The sequence below is a fragment of the Gigantopelta aegis genome, chromosome 14 (assembly GCF_016097555.1).
Source record: "Gigantopelta aegis isolate Gae_Host chromosome 14, Gae_host_genome, whole genome shotgun sequence".
Lineage (NCBI taxonomy): Eukaryota > Metazoa > Mollusca > Gastropoda > Neomphalida > Peltospiridae > Gigantopelta > Gigantopelta aegis.
The window spans coordinates 4,775,977-4,799,128 of record NC_054712.1 but is presented as its reverse complement, the minus strand read 5'-3'; the positions used below and the strand labels follow the sequence as shown (position 1 = coordinate 4,799,128).

The 23,152-nt window shown below is 38.7% G+C and overlaps 2 protein-coding genes across 2 annotated transcripts; one reads left to right on the top strand and one right to left on the bottom strand.

Annotated features, from left to right (window-relative positions):
• Positions 1 to 2,687: 2,687 nt before the first annotated feature.
• LOC121388280 (E3 ubiquitin-protein ligase TRIM71-like) lies at positions 2,688 to 8,783 on the bottom strand. The gene has a single exon (XM_041519561.1). The coding sequence runs from the start codon at positions 8,764 to 8,766 to the stop codon at positions 6,406 to 6,408; it is 2,361 nt and encodes a 786-aa protein (XP_041375495.1). The 5' UTR covers positions 8,767 to 8,783; the 3' UTR covers positions 2,688 to 6,405.
• A 34-nt stretch (positions 8,784 to 8,817) lies between these two features.
• LOC121388281 (fatty acid hydroxylase domain-containing protein 2-like) lies at positions 8,818 to 23,017 on the top strand. Its single transcript, XM_041519562.1, has 5 exons — positions 8,818 to 9,065; positions 14,495 to 14,616; positions 19,196 to 19,401; positions 20,960 to 21,232; positions 22,350 to 23,017. The coding sequence occupies exons 2-5, from the start codon at positions 14,500 to 14,502 to the stop codon at positions 22,477 to 22,479; spliced, it is 726 nt and encodes a 241-aa protein (XP_041375496.1). The 5' UTR covers positions 8,818 to 9,065; positions 14,495 to 14,499; the 3' UTR covers positions 22,480 to 23,017.
• Positions 23,018 to 23,152: the final 135 nt, after the last annotated feature.

Genomic DNA, 23,152 nt, shown 5'->3' with positions numbered 1-23,152 from the left:
GTGCATATGGTTTATAAAAATCCTGATAACTTTCATCACCAATATTGTACTAATAATTAAATTTACTGAAAGATGAAAGCCATCCAGAATATTTTTGATTGTTTTACAAGTGACAAAGCCTAGAAGACATCCTTCTCTATTAACAGCATGCAAGGCTTTAAATACAGCTATTTTTTTAATTTAACATCGAAAAGTAAATGTATTTACAAAATGCTACATGGAGAAAAAAAAGCTAACTTTTAAAAATGTACGATGGGTCTTAGATATTTCTGCCAGAGAAACACGGGTTTATTTGTGACAAATCATTAATTATAGGGATCACTGGGTACCACTACTACTAATACATGAACTGTTAGAAACGCTTTGCACACAATCATCACACTGGTAGCCAAATATAGCTTAGCCGTAATGAAAACAAAACAAAAAAACAAAAACATAAAACCCACACCAAATGCATATGTACTACGATGATAATATGTCATCTACATGAAATAGTTACTAAAGTATATTCAGTGAAAAAGGAATTGCTGCTGTGTACCATAGTGATAATCATATATTGTTTACAGTTAGAAAGGAAGCCATGACGATGTCAACAACAGGCTGTATTCACACGTAAACACCACGAAAAGGAGCCAAACCACGATTGTTTGCCGTCGACATGTTTATGGTTTTCAAACAATTGGGTTTTGTCTCATTTATCACCGTTTAGGTGCTGGTGTGTTCTTAGATGTGTTTATGTACCTACAAAGGCTGTTAAAGTAACACCATTAACAAACCTCTGGTCAAATGTCAAAATGGGTCTCCTACAACGATGAGAAGGGAGTTAATAGCTCAAGTAGGAAATGAGACTGTTTCAGTTCCGGTACGAGTTCCTGGAACTTGTGTCACGTAAGATTTCTAGTTACTATGAGAAACAATCTAACATGTGTAACATACTGTGTGAAAAGAAATAAGGGATCAAAGAAACACCAACGGCAAAGAATGACTGCAATAAAAACACTCATCTATAGCGTCCAGAGGCAGGGCTCGAAACAATGCAAATATAGTTCATTTTTTATACCTAGCAGGTGAAATAAAAATTCAAAATTGGTAATGTTTCAAGAGACAAATGTATGTACAATCATCTCACCTGCCATTTAGCTCATAATTCTCTTATATTAATATTATAATTCCATAATGCTCTGAGATACATGTCAAAAACACTCATTTTTCACACACTATTCCTAACCCTCCTCTCATTGTGTCTCAACCTGTGTTGTCTTATTTCCAGCACGCCATATTTTTTTCTTCTTAGTAGAGCTACTTTTGGCCTATTTTTGAAGAAAAAAATCCAGCTGGCCACATTTTTTTATTTTCTTAGCAGGACAGTACTTTTGACCAATTTTTTTAACAAAAACAAAATCCAGCTGGCTATATTTTCCTTTCTATTTCTATTTCAAGCCCTGAGTATGTCAACTGTGCTACTGACATTCAATCCCATATAACAGCAGCGTCTCTGTATTTTATACAGACAGTGTGATAACAACATTAAATCAAATTGGGTCCATAATATATACTAAGTGTTACGTTATTTATTTTTCTCTCAGTATAAGAAAGCTGCCATCTGAGATCAATATTTCTAATATTCAAGCATTATCAATTTTCCATTTTCTACCCATGATGGTACAATTCTTCTACTTCTTTCATATAACACAAATTGGACATCTTGCTGTGCATTGTTTTTGCCTATGTTTTGCTTAACTGTGGATTTTTCTTATAATTGATTATATGCCTCTTGACCTCCATCTTGTAAACCCGCTTGAGAAATATCCTGAAATGTCCTTCTCTACTAATGTGTTTCTCTATAACAGCATTTACAAATAATACAATTACTAACACTGTGTTAAGAGTTTGGTGTTACAAGAATGGCAACAGGATTAAAGAAAGAAAAAGAAAGAAATGTTTTATTTAATGACGCACTCAACACATTGTATTTACGGTTATATGGCGTCAGCAGGATTAAAGAGATGTATGCAGGCAGTTCATGACCTTTATTGTTAATGAAAACACAGAGAACTGTAGTTGTGTTTGTATCGTTAAAAACTTTACTGGCTGGGGATGCAAAACTTCACCTTTAACTACGAATACCATCTACTAGTAGTATACTGCACAACAAAAGAAAAGAAAATTTTACTTCAGTTTTCTTCAAATAATTTTTTTTAATTTTAAATTTCAATTTAGATCCTTTTAATTCTTAATGTCTTGTGAAGATTTTTGGCCCATTTTGGACAACCAATTTATCAAATTAATTGTAACATGCAAAAAACAAAACCACACATTTAAAATTATCTCCCATCAAAACATGATGCAATTAATGATCAACATAATATATATTTTAATTGTAAAATGCAATCAGATAGATCTCCGATGATAGAGATATTGTTAAAAATAAGTCGATATATACAGTTGGATAGATGATTTTTAAAGAAAAAACAACTTAAATTGCTGAATTATTTTTGTGGGTAGTATATGTCACTGTCATCATTTTATATCTTATCAATAAATTTTACATAAAATATACTGATGGAAAGAAATAAGGGAACACATCAAATTGTAGACCAAATTTAATTCACTACTAGCGTAGTAATGTCTGTATTTCATACCAAGTTGTAATGTGGGATTGAATGTCTAGTGATGAATGTGCTGCCTATATGTTCCCAGTCACCTTGTGACAATATCAATTGATTTTTGATGCAGTCATTATTTCTTGTTGCTATCTGTGTGATCCTTTATTTCTTTCCATCAGTATAATTTATTTATGGTTCTTCTCTACAAGTACAACCACTACTACATCTGTGCCCAGAGAAAAAGGTTGGGATATGATTTTCTTTTTTCACATACATGTACCTACTACATTGTGTTGAGTTAAATGGTAACACACCAGCATGAAACTAACTCATCATTATCAAACAACAATCGCCAACGTGCTAACAATAATCATTTTCATATTAAAATTAGCCGCAACATATCATAAATCAAACACATCTACAATAAAAAGTAAAACCCTGAAATATTAATTAGTAAATTTGCATATCTCTATCCAAACTCTGTATACATGTACAAATGTAATTCACATACATGGCCAATTCAAAGCAACATACAATATTATATATATATATTATACATGTACAATAATATATATATTACACACGTATATATGCACTAAAAGAGGTAACTGTTAACAGGCTCACAGAGGCTTTCTAAACAACTCATTTTACATACACATAGGCATGAGGTGCCTGGCTGCCAAAATTATTCTGCCTGGCAGATAATAAAAAACAATATTTTTAAACAGTTTAGAACTGTTGTTGTAACAAGGTAAATTGTGAAAGCAGGTCCATTTGAGGTAGACCACGGCATTCGTGACGTGTACACACATGTACGGGATAATAATAACTGTGTATGTTATACTCATAGCACACAAAATCGGTACATCAACAAACTATGGTTTTGAATCGCGGATGTATCAAAAACACAGTAAACTTGACTTGCAAACATTGAGCTCACGATATAGATGCAATATAAAATTGTTGTAATAATATTTCTTACGTTATGTGGTTGCTACTGTAACAAAAATAGCAACTGAAAAGTGCTGAAACAACAAACACACATCTAAACACAAATTAATGTTTTGATTATTTAATAATATTTAATATTATTCAACTACTTTCATCAGAAGGTGCATGAACATTTTACCTTCATTTTTTGTATCAAAACCATTTACATATTTTTACCCCTTTTTAACAAGAATGAGTGCTATTACCAAAAATGTATGCACCGTTTATCGTGTCATGAAGTATAACCTGCACGGAATACAAAACAAGTTTTAATAACACTGGCTTCTTTCCGAACCTTGCTACACATATGACATACATACATGTATATACAACCATGTTAGGGCTCAAATTTAACTTTCTTACTTTCAGCATTTTTTTTTTTAATTTCTGCCTTAGGCAAAATGTTCATCTATGGCAGTTCTGAGCCTTCCTTAAGCAGTCTTAAATCAGGAATAAAAAAAAAAATAAAAAAAAATAATAAACAAAATTAATAACCAAAAATGATCTCTTCAACCAATGGCAATAATTTTATCCAGCTGCCAAAAATTGCCATTGGTAAAGCCCCGACCTGCTGCAAGTGATATCCCAGTTATTGCTGTTAGAGCTGCCGTTAAATTCGAGCCCTGTGTTGTCGTTCTACTTGCAGTGTCTGTTAATTTATATGTACAAAGTATGTTTAACAAATGCTGTGTTGTTGCATGACATTTTCCTGATTACAACTTCAAATTGTAAAGCAAACACGTATCACAATATACAATGTATTTTACAAAATATTTTCTAGATTAGTAATATATATATATATATATATATATATGTAGCTTTTGTATAACACAAAAACTCTGCATCTAATGAGGCATCATTTGAAAAAAAAAAAAAAAAACCCTATAAATTTGCTACAACCCAACTCCTTATTGTACTGTAGCCAGCAAAAATGGGAGGCAAGGGGGCAGTGGTTTACCAATAGTTTCATTTACCCCCTCCCAAATAATATATAGATCTATATTAATTATATTATACAGTTAATCAAGTTTGACTAACATTGCACAACAACCCCCTCCCCTATCAGTTTTGCCACCTGTTACCTGGCCTTGTGCTTATAAAACTTTTAGAGTTTGAGCTCAAAGACTCCGAGTCCTAGACTTTACTCTCATGGCAAAGCCATACATATTTTAGAGTTTGAGCTCAGACTCCGAGTCCTAGACTTTACTGTCATGGCAAAGCCATACAAACAAGTCTAGACTCTTTAACATTTTTATAAGCACGGACCCACAACTTTAATCTATAGAATTTGTAGGTTAATATGTGTACAAATATGTGTACAAATTTTAAAGCTGATCGCTTTTTTTCAACTAATTTGCCAGTGCACCCAATATGATCTACATATAACTTTATAAACAAATCGCACTACTACATGTAGTGTACAACAAACACTTCAAAGTGCAATTTTCTTACTTTCTTTTTCTTTTATTTAAATTAAAGTCAATTAAAATGCAACTGATTACCCATGGCAAAATACAGTCTTGGTTATTGGGAATTTAGGAAACAGCATAATTGGGAATTTAGGAAACAGCAGAATTTCACATTCATGTATTATCTCCCAGTTTACCAACTCACTGAAACAAACTACTCAACTTTCGCTTGCGATATTTTGAAAAAACAAATTCCAGTAAAACAACTGAATTTATGATGATCGTTGGATGACATAGCTAATTGCAGTCATGTAATATGTACATTATTGTGTATAATGTATGTAACAAGACTGCACGCAGAGAACATTTTATTCAGTATCGCGTTGCAATTCGCTATACAAGTTTCAGAGATTGCTACACAATTTTAAAACATTAACCAGTAGTTTCTAATCAATTTTCAATTGACTAGTAATATCGCTAATCAAGATTTCGAAAACAAAATATTCCTGTGCATGATGTATGTAACATCCAAAACGCAATCTCAATGATCACGTTACACAAATTTATGATGTGCACAGATTGTTTATCACATGTGACATATATTTGGTATACTATATCCCTAAAGAAAGATGAGTAGTATAATTATTAAATAATGTTCATGTATATTTACAAATTGGGTTTGTTCATTAAGTTAATTAATGACTTGATTAGCAATTTTTTTTTACAAATAATTATGATATATTTTTTTTTGGGGGGGGGAGGGAGGGGAAGTAATTTTAAAATACTTTTTTTTAAATAAGCTAAAAAATACCTGTAATTTTTTTGTCCTGGTAGGGTTACACTTACAATAAAACAGTTTAAAAGTTTTACTAGCTGTCCCAATGTACAAGTAGAAACGTGTGAATTCCTATCAGTGGTGGTGCTTCAACTTTATGGGAGGGATTCAACATTCTTACAATCCAAGTCTACACATGAGGTTAACAATAATTGCTGTGGTCTTAGGGAAAACCCTGCAATGATAGCATAATGTAACATGCTTTAGCATGCAATCGAAAGTAAAGTTTTTACAATATTTATTTTTGTCATTTATCCATGACATGTAAACTAAGTTCTACAAAAACACACACAAACATGTACAAATTTGTTTGCAAAGGAAATTATAGCTAATAAATAACTTTTTTTTTTGTTTTACAAAAGTTCTGTAATACATGTGTAAGACCTAAATATATAGAAATTTTCCCTGAGCTGACATAAAAAAAAAAAAGATAAGCCTTTGGCTCCACAATAACTTTTTTGTTTTGTTAATAAACCTGAGTTGCAGTAAGCTTGCCTGAGCACAATGGATAAAAAGCTGGCCTCGAAGGGCCAAAGTGGTTACATATCTACAACATAGGACAACCTCAAAACACCTGAACGCGGTTGTTTCCAAAATCGACGACAATTACAAACCCGTCTGGAGATACGCATATACCCGACGGTCGATCCATCTGGCCAGGGTTCGAGCCGGGAGTGCCGAACTTGCACAAGAAATTTCCGTTTGGCTGAAACACCTGGATCCGATGGTTACGCGAGTCAGCAACGATGATATTTCCTTCCTGGTCAACAGCGACACCCTGGGGTCGTAGAAATTGTCCGTTGCCACTGCCCTCGGTGCCGAGAAACCTGGCAGACTGGAAGTCGGAGTGGATGACGAGTAGGCGGTGGTTGTTGAAGTCTGTGACAACAATGTGGCCGTCTTGGTTGAAGCACACGCCACGCGGCGAGTCGAAATGCTTCCACAGTGGCCCCTCAAAGCCGTACTTGTTGATGAACTGGCCCTCCGACGTGAACAGCTGCACTCGATGGTTGCGGGTGTCCGACACCAGGATCCGCCCCTCGGAACTGATGGCCACGTCCCACGGGTAATTGAACTGTGCGTTCTTGTTACCCTTTTCGCCGAACTTCAACAGAAAGTTACCGTCAATACTGAAGAGCTGCACGCGATGGTTATCTTTGTCCGCCACAACTACTCTCCCTTGGTGGTCGATTGCAACGCCTGCGGGACGATCAAACTGACCGTTCCTTGATCCCGGCGAGCCGAATTTGTGCCGAAACGATCCATCCGGGTTGAATACCTGAATCCGGTTGTTGCTTCGATCGGCCACAAAAATTTGTCCGTCCTTATCACAGCACACTCCCCAAGGACGACACAATTTCCCGAGACTGTCACCTTCGCCACCAAACTGAAAGATTAACTGGCCAATCGATGAGTAATTGCGTCCACTGCGAACATTCACCATGAATGGACCGTCCCGGATGTGCTTGCCGCGCACGGTTATGGAGATGATATGCTGACCTTCGGTCTGTGGCCGATATGTTGCAGTGTAGCTTCCGTTCTGGCGGTCTATGATCTCTGTGCGGTACAGAGCGCCTTCTGGACTTTGAATGATTATCTCCAGGGGGTCACCACCAATGACACGCGGCTCACCATGGTGATCCTTCATGTGAACCATAAACATGGTCAGCTTTCCCTTCAGCGCCCGCTTCAGTCCGTCCCCCGTTGCGACACAGTTGGGTGCAAATGCACTGCTGCTGACGAAACCCATCTTACTGATGGCGTTGTACAGAGCCATGTCTGGAGGCGTAAACACAACGTCTTCATCTTCGTGCGGCTGAAGGTGTCCGCGGAGTTGTCGCAGATGCTGCATTTCTGCAAGCATGCGATCCCTGGTCTTTAAAATATCAATGTCTGTACCCGTATTTAGCAACACCTCTACTTCCTCGACAGTCTGGTTCAGCTGTAACAGTCCCTGCTTCAGCTCATCCACTTGAATGTGTAGCGACTTGCCCTTCACCTGGCGAATCTTCTCCACGCGACGCAGCAAGTCTCGTTCGCGCTCTTCTAAAGAGGCCATGTATCTCCGTGTGATGTTTCTAACTTCAGCTGCAACGGCCTGCGAACGCATCTCCACCCTCTCTGCCATTCCCTGAGTAAGATTGACGCTTTCTTCGAGAGCCTTTACGCCAGCCTTCGCATCGGATAGTAGCTTCAAAGTAATGCTCTTAGAGTTTTCAATAGCGTCCTGAAGGTAAATAAAGTTATGTCCAACATGTTCCGACATTGTACACTCACGACAGATGGCCTGAGAACAAGAATCGCAGAATAATCGTAAAATTTCATGTTCGTGTCTCTCACAGACGCTCTGAGATCGATCGGTAAATATATTTGGTGACTGAACGGCATGAAATGAGGGCGGTGAGAACTGAAGCAGGTTCAGCCTCTCTATATGATGATCCTTTGTGAGGCGGACGCGCTGATGCGCCTTTACGCAGTTGTCACACAGGAAGTCATTACATGTTTTACATATGGATGACGCATTGCTGCCCTCATCGCAAGAACTGCACCAGTGGGTCACTGCACCACCCCCGTTATTCTGACCCACCCCATTTCTTCGATCAATTTTTCCACTTTCAAAATCTTCATCAGGTGAGACCATAACATCTATGATGTTGTTAATAAAGAAGTTTGATGGGAGACTCTCCACTCCCCCTGAATTTAATGGGAATTTTTGGTGGCAAGTGGGACACCGCAGAGTCACCTTCATTCCAGGACCTGGTCCATGGGGGAGGGGCCCGCCTGTGCAGTCTTTTAACTCTTCTTCTAAACATTTTAAACAAAAAGTGTGCAGGCAAGGAAGAATTCTAGGATCGACATATCTGTTAAGACACAATGGACATGACAGCTGCTCACCGAACGAGTCGGAAAATGCGGCGGCAGCCATAGGTTAACTCGTTCATTCATGAGGTAGAATTGACCCGTTTTCGTCCAAAACACCGGGGCATTGTAAGAATCACATCATTCCGGCGGCTGGCAAGGTCTCTGTCGAAGTTTGGTATTTATACTGCGATACATCATCACAGTTCAGTGCCGAGAGATCGAACTGGAAACCGGCTTCATACATATCAACTTACGAGGTAGATGCGGTTAGGGACTGTTTCGTCGTCAACTGCTATATACGAGTAATCATCGTGACTTCTACCTCACCCACATAGGAGGCGCCATCTTCTTTACAAAAATGAGGTGGGGCTAACCTATTTTTGCTTGTCAATCAGTAGTTGACCAATCAGGAATGACGTTTTATTTCTAAGACGACAAATGGATTCTACTACTTTCATATCAACTACGTTCGGGTCATGGTAACATTAACAACCCTAGTTTAGGCGTTCGTGCTTTCGTTTATTTGCACATTTATTTGTGGATTTATTGTGTGTATGAGTGTATATGCATGCAGTATTTTAATTGTGAAGCCTTATTATATTAATAACAACAAAGCCATTAAAAACCGCATCTTTTTACAAGGTTGAGTGCAAAGGAAGCTTTTTTCTCTCTCTTTTTTTTTAAAATCGCGAGTTTATGCTCCACCAAATCAGTCAGATGCAGTCACTCCCTAGAATAATATATATTTCTTAGGGCTATAATCCGTCCTATCCTTCTACAAAAGTGTTTTTTGTTAATAATTTCAGTTTGGTTTGACGTAAGAAGAAAAGGTAGGTAGTTAACTAGTTTAACGTGCTCATATACCACTAGGGTTTCGAACACGCCCATCCCGAAGAAAAGTAGTGTTTTGGAGAAGAAAAAAAATAAAATAATAATAATAATATTTTTGTGTGCACGGTACAAAACAATCGGCTCAGAAATAAATAACTTGTAGTAAATTCCTGTGGGACGGACTATAGATCTACTACTTCTAAAACTGGTTTGACAAGCTGCAACATGCACAAAATATCTCAGTGAACATTTTGATGGTTGTGATGGTATGCTCTAAGGCGGATTGGAAGAACATTTTGATTTCCATCAAAATATTACAGTCCCTGATGACACTGCCCTGTTCAAATCATTGTACAAAAACAGGATATAAAAATAATTTGCTTTTCAAATAATAATTTTCTTCCTCTTTCCTGAATTCAGTAGATCATATCTCAAATTATTTATAGAAAAATTATTAGATAAAATTAACACTCTGTCTTTAACGTTAGAATTTTGGCCAAAGGCATTTATTAAAATTGTAAATAATTTTAATTATAATTTTGCAAAAGGACTGGCCAATACGTAAAGGATATTGTTCGAGATAATTATCTATACAATTAAGCAATAACTGTTTCTGAAACCAGTGCTTTAAATGCAAAAATACGCTATTCGTCAATATTATCCTTGATTAATTATAATTATTTACGTTATTTGTTATTTTACTTGAAAATTAGACGCAAACCTGTTTTTGGCAGTGAAATATTTAAACTTAGCAGGTATTTCTCACACGAGTAGTCTAATCGTCCTTTCATCTCATGTATAGGTATAATTTTTCTGCTTATATCCAATTAACGTTCAAGTGTGCTGTCCTGGGCACACATCCTAACTATCTGTCCAGGACAGTGGATTAGTGGTTAGCTGTTAGTGAAAGAGTCTTGGTGGGTGCCGGTACCGGGAGGTGAACCCAGTCCCTACAAAGCCTTATGTCCGATAGCTTAACCACGATACCACCGAGGCCGATATCAGCGGGAATTACTAGACGTTTTAATCCTAACATTTCAGCTGATTGCATTAAATTCGTGTTAAAAAATAGGTGTCTAGAATATAGTATGAAGTTACGTAAAACACGCAGCTTAGGTCAATCGGAAATCCTCGCATCTTTTCGCTCGAACACGAAATTGGGTCAGGTGTTCTGATTATGAGCCTACGGTCTCAACACAGAGACGGTTTCTTCCACAAGTCACTCGTAAATTGGTTAACAACAAGTGCATACTACTACAACAGTTTTCTCTTTGACACTGATAAAATAAATCTGGAATGCCGTTTGTTTCTGAATTATATATAAATCAAGCACAAATACACTAAAACACGCAGCCTGGTTTTACGAAACTTAAAGTTAACGTTTGTTTTGTTTAACAACACCAATAGAGCACATTGATTTATTAATCACCAGCTATCGGTTTTACGAAGCAAGATTTACTTTGGGCACTTAACAAGGGTGGATTTAAGGGGTGACAACGAGGTCCGGTTCTCTTGATCACGAAATAACAGATTCCCTGTTTTCAGAGAGAGAGAGAGAGAGAGAGAGAGAGAGAGAGAGAGAGAGAGAGAGAGAGAGAGAGAGAGAGAGAGAGACAGACAGACAGACAGACAGACAGACAGAGACAGACAGAATTAAAAAAAAGAGTGAGAGACACATACACACACAGAAGGGGAGGGTAAAACCAATATCCGTGGAGAGCAATCGATCCAGCGACCCATGGCACCTCGGGCGATTTGTCTATCATTATAGTAATCCATACAAACATTCCTTTCCTTTCCGTTACATGTATTCCTTTTCTTTTCCACCAAGCTTTAACACATGCCTATTTCTACGGGTACGTGGGTGTCGATATATATATATATAGATAGATAGATAGATAGATAGATAGATAGATAGATATAACTGTTCAAGCACGCCTGTCGTAGGCACAACCTCTGACTTAACATTATCCCGACCAAATTAAGAGTTTTGCCCAAGGACGAGTACCAGTTTTTGCCAGACCACAAACAGAATAATCCTTCTTGTTGAAACGTGATGCTGCCTGGTGTATCCACGGTTGGAAACACTAATTGGAGACATTACATAATTTCTAATTAAGCGTCGCATTTAGAGATTGGATTACAGGACTGCAGCACCAACGAACTAACAATAAACACGACAAGCAGGGGAGGATCCAGGATTTTGTAAAAGGAGGGTAACAAAATTCTAAAAAGGGCGAGTTTGAGCTTGCCTAAGGCAAATGAGCCGAGTTTTTCAAGAGAGCGAGATCTATATAGAAATTCGGGGTAGTTCAGGGTAATTCAAGTTTTGTGTAAATTTTGGTGTTTCTGTTCTTGTTTTTGTTGTGTGTGTTTTTAAGGTCATCCCATCTGAATCCGCCAGTGATAAGAATATTAATAATTCAATTACAAAATGGTCAAAATTTTGAACAACAATTAATTATCTCATCCTTGACATTGCCAAATCGATACGGGTAGGGGAGGTAATATATAACAAAATAAATACTAGCATAGAGGGACGGACAGATAGATAGAGAGAGAGAGAGAGAGAGAGAGAGAGAGAGAGAGAGAGAGAGAGAGAGAGAAATAGATTAATAGAATAGATGGGTAAATGGATAGGCATGATGGACGGACGGACAGGCAGACATGGCTGGCAGACAGACAGATGTAAAGATAAATAGATAGATATTTATTTTGATATTGATAGAGCTCACTTGATGCGCGGTCGGTTTGGGATCGATCCCTGTCAGTGGGCCCATTTGGGCTATTTCTCGCTTCAGCCAGTGCACCACGACTGGTATATCAAAAACCGTGATATGCGCTATCCTGTCTATGGGATGGTGCATATAAAAGATTCCATGCTGCTAAAAGAGTAGCCTATGAAGTGGCAACAGCAGGTTTCCTCTCTCAATATCTGTGTGGTCAACCATATGTCCGACGCCATATAACCGTAAATAAAATGTGTTGAGTGCGTCGTGAAATAAACCAGTTCTTGATATTGATAGATGGGTTGACTGATTGATTGATGGATAGATAGATAGATAGATATTGAAAGATAGATAGATAGATAGATGGTAGGCCTAGTTAAACTAATTTAGAAATGTATTATAAAAGTTCGTCAAATTATCCTGCTTTGTGTACAACTTCTTACTTATAATATTTAAACTATTACGAACGATCAAAACCTGTGCAAATATTTTCTTTGATGTTCTGTTAGGCCAGTGGTAAAGCATTCGCCTGATGCGCGGACGGTTTAGGATCAATCCCCTCCAGTGGGCCCATTGGGCTTTTTTCGTACCAACCATTGCACCACGACTGGTATATTATAGATAGGGATTTTATTTTATAATCGAAAAAAGGCACTTATGGACCATCTTATAAAAAGGGCAACCTAATGGATTTTTTTTTTATCAAAGCCCGAAAAAGTGGCAATTGGTTATCTTTAGGTAGACGGATTCCCTGCCTCCCCCCCCCCCCCCCCGGATCCGCCTCTGGAGGAGTGCCTCCTCTTCTAAAACTTCTAGATCTGCGGACGTGTCCTTAATGGAAGGTTTGACTATATGTAGGTAAACACATCCGTATCTTTAAGTGAACTTTGATTTCTCGTGACAGTTTATCATGGTTATGTTTCGAGTCAGTGACTAAACCAAATATTGGTTCAATGGCAATATTTACTGATAAGTTGTACGATCCACACAAAACGCTAAGAAATGCAGCTGTATCAAGAAGTAATATCTGTTTTTCAAGACGATTATGCATTCAGGTCGATAATAGGTGAGTCGTCAGATCAAACTATTTATTTTTCCCCTGCAATTTAGCACATACACCTGACAGTATAAGTTCACATAGGCTAAAAAAAAAAACAGGACTCGAGCACCCGTGCAAGGAAAAGCACTTTCATTTAATTATTATTTTATATTTTTTTTACATTTTGTCATATGCTTGCCGCCAGTTTATAGGGCTATGAGACATAGAGGAAAAATAAAAGTCGAATATGCACGTAGAATGCAATACAATGTCATGATTTGGCATGTTCAGCGCTGCAATTAAAGGGACATACCTTAGTTTTTAAACACTAAGGTATATGTTTTACTATTATAGCCGTTTTTGATAACTGAAATCATACTTTACTTAGATTTTATGGTTTAGATTATTAATTTCCGTTAATTTCCGTACATGTTTGTGGTCATCCTGGTGTTTTTAATATCACAAAATGCATTTGTCATATTTTTGAAAACGCACGTGCGTCTGAGAAGTAACAGTTATGGAGTCGAGTTTTAATTTATTTTTAGATGGTATTTCACCATTTCAAAGTTACAAACTCATGTTTCCCTCGATTGTAACTTTATCCAAATGTGTTACAGGTTTGTAGATTAACTAAACGTAGTGTTAATTTTCACGGGTTGAAACTAGGGTCTGTCCCTTTAAGATGCATAATACTATTTTACTTTATTCCTTAGTCTCATTATCATCTAATTGTCATGTACTCGGGTCCGGATCGAGTTTGACCCTCAAGTACTCGAGTCCAATATTTTGGAAATATATAATCCTTCGAGCTCTAACGTAACACTAACAGCGATGTTTAGCATTCTTGTTTTTGCGGAAGATTATTTAGCTAATATTAATTTCTAACTTATTAATCGCGATATTATCAAGTGCATACACCTCCGATGTCCAGGCTCTTAGGAACGATATCTCGTGTGTATGTATGTGTGTGTGTGTGGGGGGGGGGGGGGGGGGTCGCCAACTGGGAGGAACAAGCCAGACTTTGTTTTTAATTTTTATAGAATAGGACAAAAACCCAAACATTTTCGTCCTCACGTGGGCGTGGGTGTGGTGGTGTGGGTGGGGGTGGGGGTTGGGGGTTGGAGACTCGGTATCTACAGTCCTGTCTAAAGCTTAATGAAAACAGGTGGACACTTTTTTCTCTTCCTTTGCAGGCTCGATGGTGGTGCTGTTCGTAACTTTTTGGAGTATCACAACACTTTTTCTCTTCGTTGATCTGACTGGCCGACCACGATGGGTTTTGAAGTTCAAAACACAGCCAGGTGTTAACCAACCTGTAAGTTTATCATTTCTATTTGTAAACATTTTAATAGGATGTGATCTTGTAAAACTGTAATTTAGACTGATTTTAAATTAACGCGTGATACAAGAAAGGAAATGGTTTAGTTAACGACGTATTCAACACATTGTATTTACGGTTATATGGCATCGGACATATGGTTAAGAACCAGACAGATATTGAGGGAGGAAACCCACTGTAGCCACTTCATGGGCTACTCTTTTCGATTAGCAGCAAGGGATCTTTTATATGCACCATCCCATAGACAGGATAGCACATTCCACGGCCTTTGATGTACCAGCCGTGGTGCACTGGCTGGAGCGAGAAATAGCCCAATGGGCCCACTGACGGGGATCGATCCCAAACCGACCGCGCATCAAACGAGCACTTTACCACTGGGCTACGTCTCGCCCCGTCGATACAAAACGTAATGTTGAAAAATGCTATAGCACTGTGAGAAGCTAGTCGACGTATAGGGCTTAGTGTGTGGGCATTACAAATAATGCTATACCACTGTGAGAAGCTAGTCCGCGTATAGGGCTTAGTGTGTGGGCATTACAAATAATGCTATACCACTGTGAGAAGCTAGTCGACGTATAGGGCTTAGTGTGTGTGCATTACAAATAATGGCCTGATCAACTGATCCACCGGCTTCTACCACATCCACAAGTATTTTCTTTTAGGATAAAATGCACTTCCATAACTACTGGAGTCTCCGTGAGTAACATCCCCCCCCCCCCCCTCAGTACTTTGTGCTTAATTTGTTTTACGACCCCCGACTGCAACCCAGTGGACTATTCGACAATGCAACCCAGTGGACTATTCGACAATGCAACCCTATGGACTATTCGACAATGCAACCCTATGGACTATATATTCAATATGGGACTGTCTCTCAAGTTGACAGTGGCCGTACGAGCAAGAAAGGCATTGAGGAATGTTTTATTTGATGACACAGTCAACACATTTTAATTACGGTTATATGACGTCATACATATGACCAACACGACCACACAGATAATGAGAGAATAAAAAACCCGCTGCGCCACGCAATTGGCAGCTATTTCCGATTAATTAGCAGCAAGACATATGTTAGTCTATATGCAGCATCCACATATGATAGCACATACCACACAAAAAAAAACAATGGACCCACCAACTGGGATCGATCCTAGACCGACGGCGCTTCAAGCAAGCGTTTTCCACTGGACTATGTCGTGTGAACTAGTTCAAGGTAAAGTGCTTGAAAAGAAAATCTCGAAATGTTGGGGACAAAAATAACAACCGACAAAATAAACAAATGTACTTCATCCTGAAACATAAATACAATGGGATGTCAAAGAGAAATAGAGAGAGAGGAAAAGGTGGACATCAGTGTGGGCCTACCGTACAGTATATGTTGAGTAGATTCAGGGTGTATACTACCAAATCAAATCCCATAGACGACAATAGTAACATATGTGGCTAAAACTCCTACCTGCAACGTATCAACCGACATAAACGCCCCGGATATAAATACTACCACCCCTTACACTTAAAGTGAATCAGAAAAAAATGGGGGTCAAGCTGCTCGTTTCTGAGATAACGGGTAGCGTCTATGACTACCCTAGTTTCGCACAAAATTTGAGTACTTTTTTTTACAGGTACCCCATACATGTTTCTAGTACAAGGCTACTTGACACATTGGTAATACATGAAATAAAATTGCACATTTTTTTTACCCAGATGAAACTATTATTTTTTACAACCAACACACTCACATTTATAACCAATCACAGGACTTGTGGTGTTCACTTCTCTATCAAAAGTCGGGTGCACCTCGAACTTTGACCCAGCCGGAAGTTATTTGGTTTAGTACTACCTTCAATGGTATAGTTTGGAACCTAATGTCGCAAAGTTTAAACCTTATAATAGCTTATCCATGAAACAATTACACACACACACACACACACACACACACACACACCACATCCAATCTCTCTCTCTCTCTCTCTCTCTCTCTCTCTCTCTCTCTCTCTGGCAATACAAGAATATCCTGATTAGTTTATCAGACGATTCAGACTGAATTAGCTACACAGTTCATTTAATTTTATACTCGTGTGTTTTCGGTATCAATAGGTCTACATCATTTGCGTCAGGTCCTCGGAAGTATAGTGGTGAGTATCCCCGCCCATCACGCGGGAGACCGGGGTTCAATTCTCCCCCCGGGAGTCATTTATTATTTTTTTAAATCAGAATATTAAATTTTGGATAAAACATTGAACTGGAAATACTAGTACATGTATCCTCAACATCCCCACCCCCCGCCCATTATGGAATTATACTTTTAAAATCCAAGTCGCAAATCCTATATTTAAACACTTCACTATTAGAGCCCGATTTTGATAATTTAAATAAAGAAGCTGCTTACTTATTTTTGTTTAGAATATCCATTTTCGAACATCCGAAGTGTTTCTTGTCATCCTGGTGTTTGTATACCCCAAAACACATTAATTTTTTTTAATATATTTCTAAAAGCGCACATGTATGTAGGCCTTAATACTCAGAAGTAATCATGAATATGGAGCCAATACTATCGGGTTAGGCGGGACGCAGCCCAGTGGTCGATGCGCAGTCGGTCTGGGATCGATCCCTGTCGGTGGACCCATTGGGCTATTTCTCGTTCCAGCCAGTGCACCACGACTGGCATATCAAAGGCCGTGGTATGTACTACCCTGTCTGTGGGATGGTGCATCTAAAAGATCCACTGCTGCTAATCAAACATAGTAGCCCATGCATTAAGTGGCGACAGCGAGTTTCCTCTCTTAATATCTGTATGGTCCTTAACTATACTGAACAAAATAAGAAACTTCCGCTAACTTTGCTTGAACATAACTTGATGAAAACAAACCGGGGGAATAATTGTTATATATGCGTTTAAAGGGTGTTCCATGATGCATCGTTTGGTGCAAAAATCATGGCCATAGGTTAACAGAAACTGGGAGAAATTTTGACCAAGTGTGGTAGGGGTTAAAAAAAACCCCACCCACTTAATAACGGGTATGACCACCTCTTGAATTGACCACTGCAGTGCATCGCAGGCGCATAGAATTGACTAGTGTTGATTTCTTCCTGTGGAATATTGTTCCATTCCTGAATGAGCACTTGACGAAATTCGTTGACGTTAGCGGGTGGGTTGGGACGACGCCTCAATCGTCTGTCCAGACTATCCCAGACATGCTCGATGGGGTTGAGATCAGGACTTTTAGCGGGCCAGTCATCAATGAAATCAATGTTATTTGTACTAAGAAAATTTACAGTGTCTCTAGTTGTATGAGAGGTGGCATTATCATGCTGAAAAATCGAGATGTTGGCATTTTTATGGAACAGAGAAATGACGTGATGAGCGAGAATGTCATCGCGGTAACGTTGAGCATTTAAATTGCCATCAATGACGACTAGTGGTGAACGATAACCATGGGCAATGGCTGCCCAGACCATGACACAACCCCCACCCCCGAAACGATCTCGTTCAAGAACACAACAGTCAGCATAGCGTTCATTTCTCCTACGGTAGACGCGCACCCTGCCATCACCATGTTGTAAAGAAAATCTGGATTCATCCGAAAAAAGAACGGTATTCCAGCGTCGCCGAATCCAACGAGTGTGTACACGTGCCCAATTAAGACGATTTAGACGATGACGTTGCGTTAAAACGCATCCGACGTAAGGACGTCGTGCATGTAAACCGTTCTCCCGCAGACGATTACGAACAGTTTGCCAACTGATCCGGTTATTATGAAGCCCAGGTGTGTTAGCGGCAGTAGCAGTGGCAGTTTGGAATCGATTGCGCAAATGCGTGTTCATGATATAGCGGCCTTGACCACGTGTTGTAACACGCGGACGTCCACGACGTGGCAAGTCGTTGGTGCTTCCTGTCGTTCGAAATCTTACGCGAAGATTTCGTATCGCTCGACTAGAACTCCCAACATGACTTGCAACGTCTTCTGTCGACATGCCAGCATCAAGCATGCCAATCGCCCGTTCACGTAAATTATTGGGTATTCTTGGCATACTAAAAATGCTACAATGTAAAAAAAACGTCAATTTGTTTACAAATTTTGAAGCGTTTTCGTTCACTTGACAAAAATGTCAGTAAGACAAATAAAACAGATTGACCGAATACTACACGGGACATGTCGAACCATGCATGCACGTGCAAATTGAATTTCACGTTGTCGACGATTAACAGTGCAAAAATAATCGATAAAATTCATGAATCCTAATAATACAGCTCAAGGCTAATACTACCTATATAATTTCATTACACAATGAATTCTTTAACACAACAAATACTATATGTACAAATCGGAAGTTTCTTTTTTTGTTCAGTATATATATCTGACGCCGTATAACCGTAAATAAAATGTGTTGAGTGCGTCGTTAAATAAAACATTTCCTTTTTTCCTACCAATACTATAGTCTATGTTTAGCGGGTATTTCCCTGTTTAAACATCACAGACTTTTAGATGCGTTCAAGACATATATATTATATAGCATACTCCACAGAATTACTACTAATTTGTTTCCATTTCAGGTAACACTAAGCAGTTTGAAGAAACCACTGTTGACAGCATTGTTTAATTTTATCTTCATCTCTGGACCAATAGCAGTTGGAGTTTTCTTTTTGCAAAAATGGCGTGGTTGTGATTTGTCGTTCTCGCTACCCAATCCGGTTTCCTTTCTCAGAGACTTTATCATAGGCAGTGTCATTCACGAAGTGGGGTTCTACTATTCACACAGGTATTTACGTCAACCAAAACATCCAGCCCTAATAAAACAGAAAACTCTGCATTAGTTCAGCAATCTTGATTAAGCAATTTAAAAAAAAAAAAAAAAAAAAAAAAAGATTTTAAATTTTGTTTAAAACAATTAGTTTATCGGTCAACTGGGTTTTTTTCCCTGCTAGATATGGAACTCAACCTTCCTAAATTTTTTCACACCATATCCACCCCCAATCCTTCTCTTCTTTCGTTTTGTTTCCTCTTGTTAACAGTGAGGCGAGACGTAGCCCAGTGGTACAGCGCTCGCTCGATCCCCGTTGGTGGGCCCATTGGGCTATTTCTCGTTCCAGTCAGTGCACCACGACTGGTATATCAAAGGCCGTGGTATGTACTACCCTGTCTGTGGGATGGTGCATATAAAAGATCCCTTGCTGCTAAACGAAAAGAGTAGCCCATGACGTCTGACGCCATATATCTCTTGTTAAATTATATCATACATATTATCCCCATGGAAATGACAATACAATTGTGTAATATTCTCTCGAAATTTAATCTTTAAATTCAATTTCTCTTTCCTTCCATCTTTCTTCCTACATACACACTATCAAAATTGTTTCTGGGGTTAATAAATTTAATCATTAAATTTTACAAATGTTTTAGTGAATGTCAGTTTTGTTTGTTATGTTTTATTTTTAAATAGACAGTGAAGTAACGTGAACCTGTCTTCAAAATGTGTGGGTTTAAAAAAAAAAAAGTCTAGTTATAAATAGCTCGAATGTCCTCTAGCCCTACTCTTTGTTTATATGTTGTTGGGGACAACAAATAAACAAAGGGGAACGCTAGAGGACACCCGAGCTAAGTTAACAGCTTGCCTGATGCGCAATCGACGGGCCCATTGGGTTATTTCTCATTCCAGCAAGGGAAGCAAAAACAGCTCTAATCTTTGAGTTTATGTTGTAAATATGACCGTACATACAGCGGATAGCATGGGATGAGGTGTTCGGACAGGGAGTAACTGTCTACCACCTCCTCCACCACCACCACCCCCACCACCCAAAAAAAGAAGAAAAAAAGAAGAAAAAAGACGAAGAAACGTTAATTTGATTTTTTTTTTTAAATGACCCCCCCCCCCCCCCCCCCCCCCCCCGTTATTATATGACCTCGTGTCATTCTGAATTCCCCGTCGGTGGGCCCATTGGGCTATTTCTCGTTCCAGCCAGTGCACCAGGACTGGCATATCAAAGGTCCTGGTATGTACTACCCTGTCTGTAGGATGGTGCACATAAAAGATCCCTTGCTGCTAATCGAAAATGGCAGTCCATCAAGTGGCGACAGCGGGTTTCCTCTCTCAATATCTCTGTGGTCCTTAACTATATGTCGGACGCCATATAAACAAATAAAATGTGTTGAGTGCATCGTTAAATAAAACATTTCCTTCCTTGCTATTAATAAAAAAAATTGTTGCAAATTTCCTTTCTAAAATCATGTCAGAATTACCAAATGATTAGTAAACCAATGTGCTGTAGTGGTGTCGTTCAACAAAACAAACTTTAACTTGCACCCCATTCTCACTGGAGGTTGCTGCACCACCCCCTGCTGTACAAGTGGATCCACAAGAAACACCACGAGTGGACCGCCCCTGTCAGTTTGATCTCGGTGTACGCGCACCCCGTTGAGTACGTCTTCTCCAACGTCATGCCGCTCGTTGTGTCGCCGCTCGTGTGCGGCTCCAACCTGGTCACCACGTGGCTGTGGTACCTCACCGCCATGACAGTCACCTCCATACACCACTCCGGATACCACCTGCCGTTCCTCACGTCGCCAGAGTTCCACGATTTTCACCATCTCAAGTAAGTAATGCTCCGTAACACATTCTTCAGGGGTTTTTCCCCCGCAGCGACCATGATTATATGGCAATGGATTTTTTTTTTTTTTTTTTTTTTTTATTATTATTAGTTTTTTTTTTAATCTGTTAAAATAACTGGCATGTAAGCCTACGTCACGCCAACGCAATAAAACTATCCTGCTATTTTTGGCACCCGTGCAGGGCCTATACTTTAAAAACTTAAAATCTCTCATGCCATCACATGCATATAATTTGAATGACATTGCCATGACGTTAAACTACCATACTCTATTATATCGAGTCTCGATTTTAGACTCATTTTTTTTTTATAAGCAAGGGGCCAAGAGCAATTGTTTACCGTTGTTGGACATACGGCGCCACTCCTTAATATGACGTCACTACAGGCAAGCACGTGCTTTCTGAGAGGCACACTCACGGCAAGATGCCCTATGTATCCAATGACACTGATAGGTAATTAGGTATGTTCCCAAAATCAATTTTGATGGAGTTAAAACACAGTAACGTACTAATTAAATGACCGAAGTATGACCTAGAAATATATCAATTTTCATTTGACCCGTAAGTGAATTATTGCTAAAGAGATTTATGAAATAAAATAAACTACCCTAAAAATTGCTATTCTAAGCACCAATCTGACATATAAGAAGAAGAAAAAATCGGGAAACTTTCAACTTTTGTTTTCTCATTAAAATCGAGTGAAGGCCCATTTAGAGTTGCTAATTCAATAGCTCTGAATTGCTGAGGAAATCAATGGAAACGAGGTCCTGTTGATAATAGTTTTATCTACCGTATATCACACAAGCTTTGTACTCTATTCTGTGGAGTACTTTACCCCCCTCTGGCGGTCTCACGAAAATATTAAATCATACTGCCCACTTCATCTTGAAAGTATGTTAGAAGATACGAGTAACGCAAAAACCGTGTCCACGTGACCTGCCATCAGACCAATCAAAACACTGCTGATAGAACGGCTATGAACAATGATAGGTCACCATGGTACTAAAATAATACAAAATATGATTGCTATTAAAATAACTATATATTTGGGCTTCATTTAAACAATATTTAATACGTAATGTGTACAAACGTTGTTCTTGCAGATTCAACACAAACTATGGAACTTTTGGTTTCTTAGACTGGTATCACGGCACCGACAGCAAGTTCAGAAAAAGCAAGCAATTTCAGCGGCACAAGATTATATTTTCATCTTCACAAATGCTACGCTCTTGAACACATAAAATATATCCCAACAACAGGTGTACAGATGTCAATTTTCAGTATTCAAATAAAGCAGGCGCAGACCTGGTTTTGCTGAGGGGGCTAGTGCCCCTATTTTTTCGTATTCATAATTTAAATCCCCCCCCCCCCCCCCCCAAAAAAAAAAAGAAGAAAAAAAAAAAAAAAGCCTGTTCAAACACCATTTACCATGCCCAGTGCCCCACTTTCACAGACCCCTGGTACAGAACCTGCACAGGCATCACTTTTTTTGTTTAACGACACCACTAGAGCACATTGATTTATTAATCACCAGCTATTGGATGCCAATGGTAACTCTGACATAGTCTTAGGGAGGAAACCCACTAATTTAGAAAGGGATCTTTATATGCACCATCCCACAGACAGGATAACACACCACAGCTTTTGATATACCAGTAATGGTGCACTGGCTGCAATGAGAAATAGCCCAATAGTTCCCAATTTTTGAGCTGAACATACATTTTACATTTATATAAAGCATGTAACAGCCTAAATAAACCTGATGTAGATTTGTCAGTGTACTTGTAATTTTTAGACAAGGATTCTCTTTACACCCAGTAGCAGCACATTATTATTTTAATATTTCCATGGTTACTTTGTGACAAATGGACTAATGCGTAGTTATTTATCACATATAAATGCAAAA

What these genes read in the sequence shown, in the direction of transcription:
- LOC121388280 (XM_041519561.1), bottom strand. Translation starts at nt 8,766, where the DNA reads ATGGCTGCCGCCGCATTTTCCGACTCGTTCGGTGAGCAGCTGTCATGT.
- LOC121388281 (XM_041519562.1), top strand. Translation starts at nt 14,500, where the DNA reads ATGGTGGTGCTGTTCGTAACTTTTTGGAGTATCACAACACTTTTTCTC. An exon ending in GGGTTCTACTATTCACACAG is followed by an intron (nt 19,402 to 20,959) that starts GTATTTACGTCA and finishes TTCTCACTGGAG; the next exon opens with GTTGCTGCACCACCCCCTGC. An exon ending in CACGATTTTCACCATCTCAA is followed by an intron (nt 21,233 to 22,349) that starts GTAAGTAATGCT and finishes TTGTTCTTGCAG; the next exon opens with ATTCAACACAAACTATGGAA.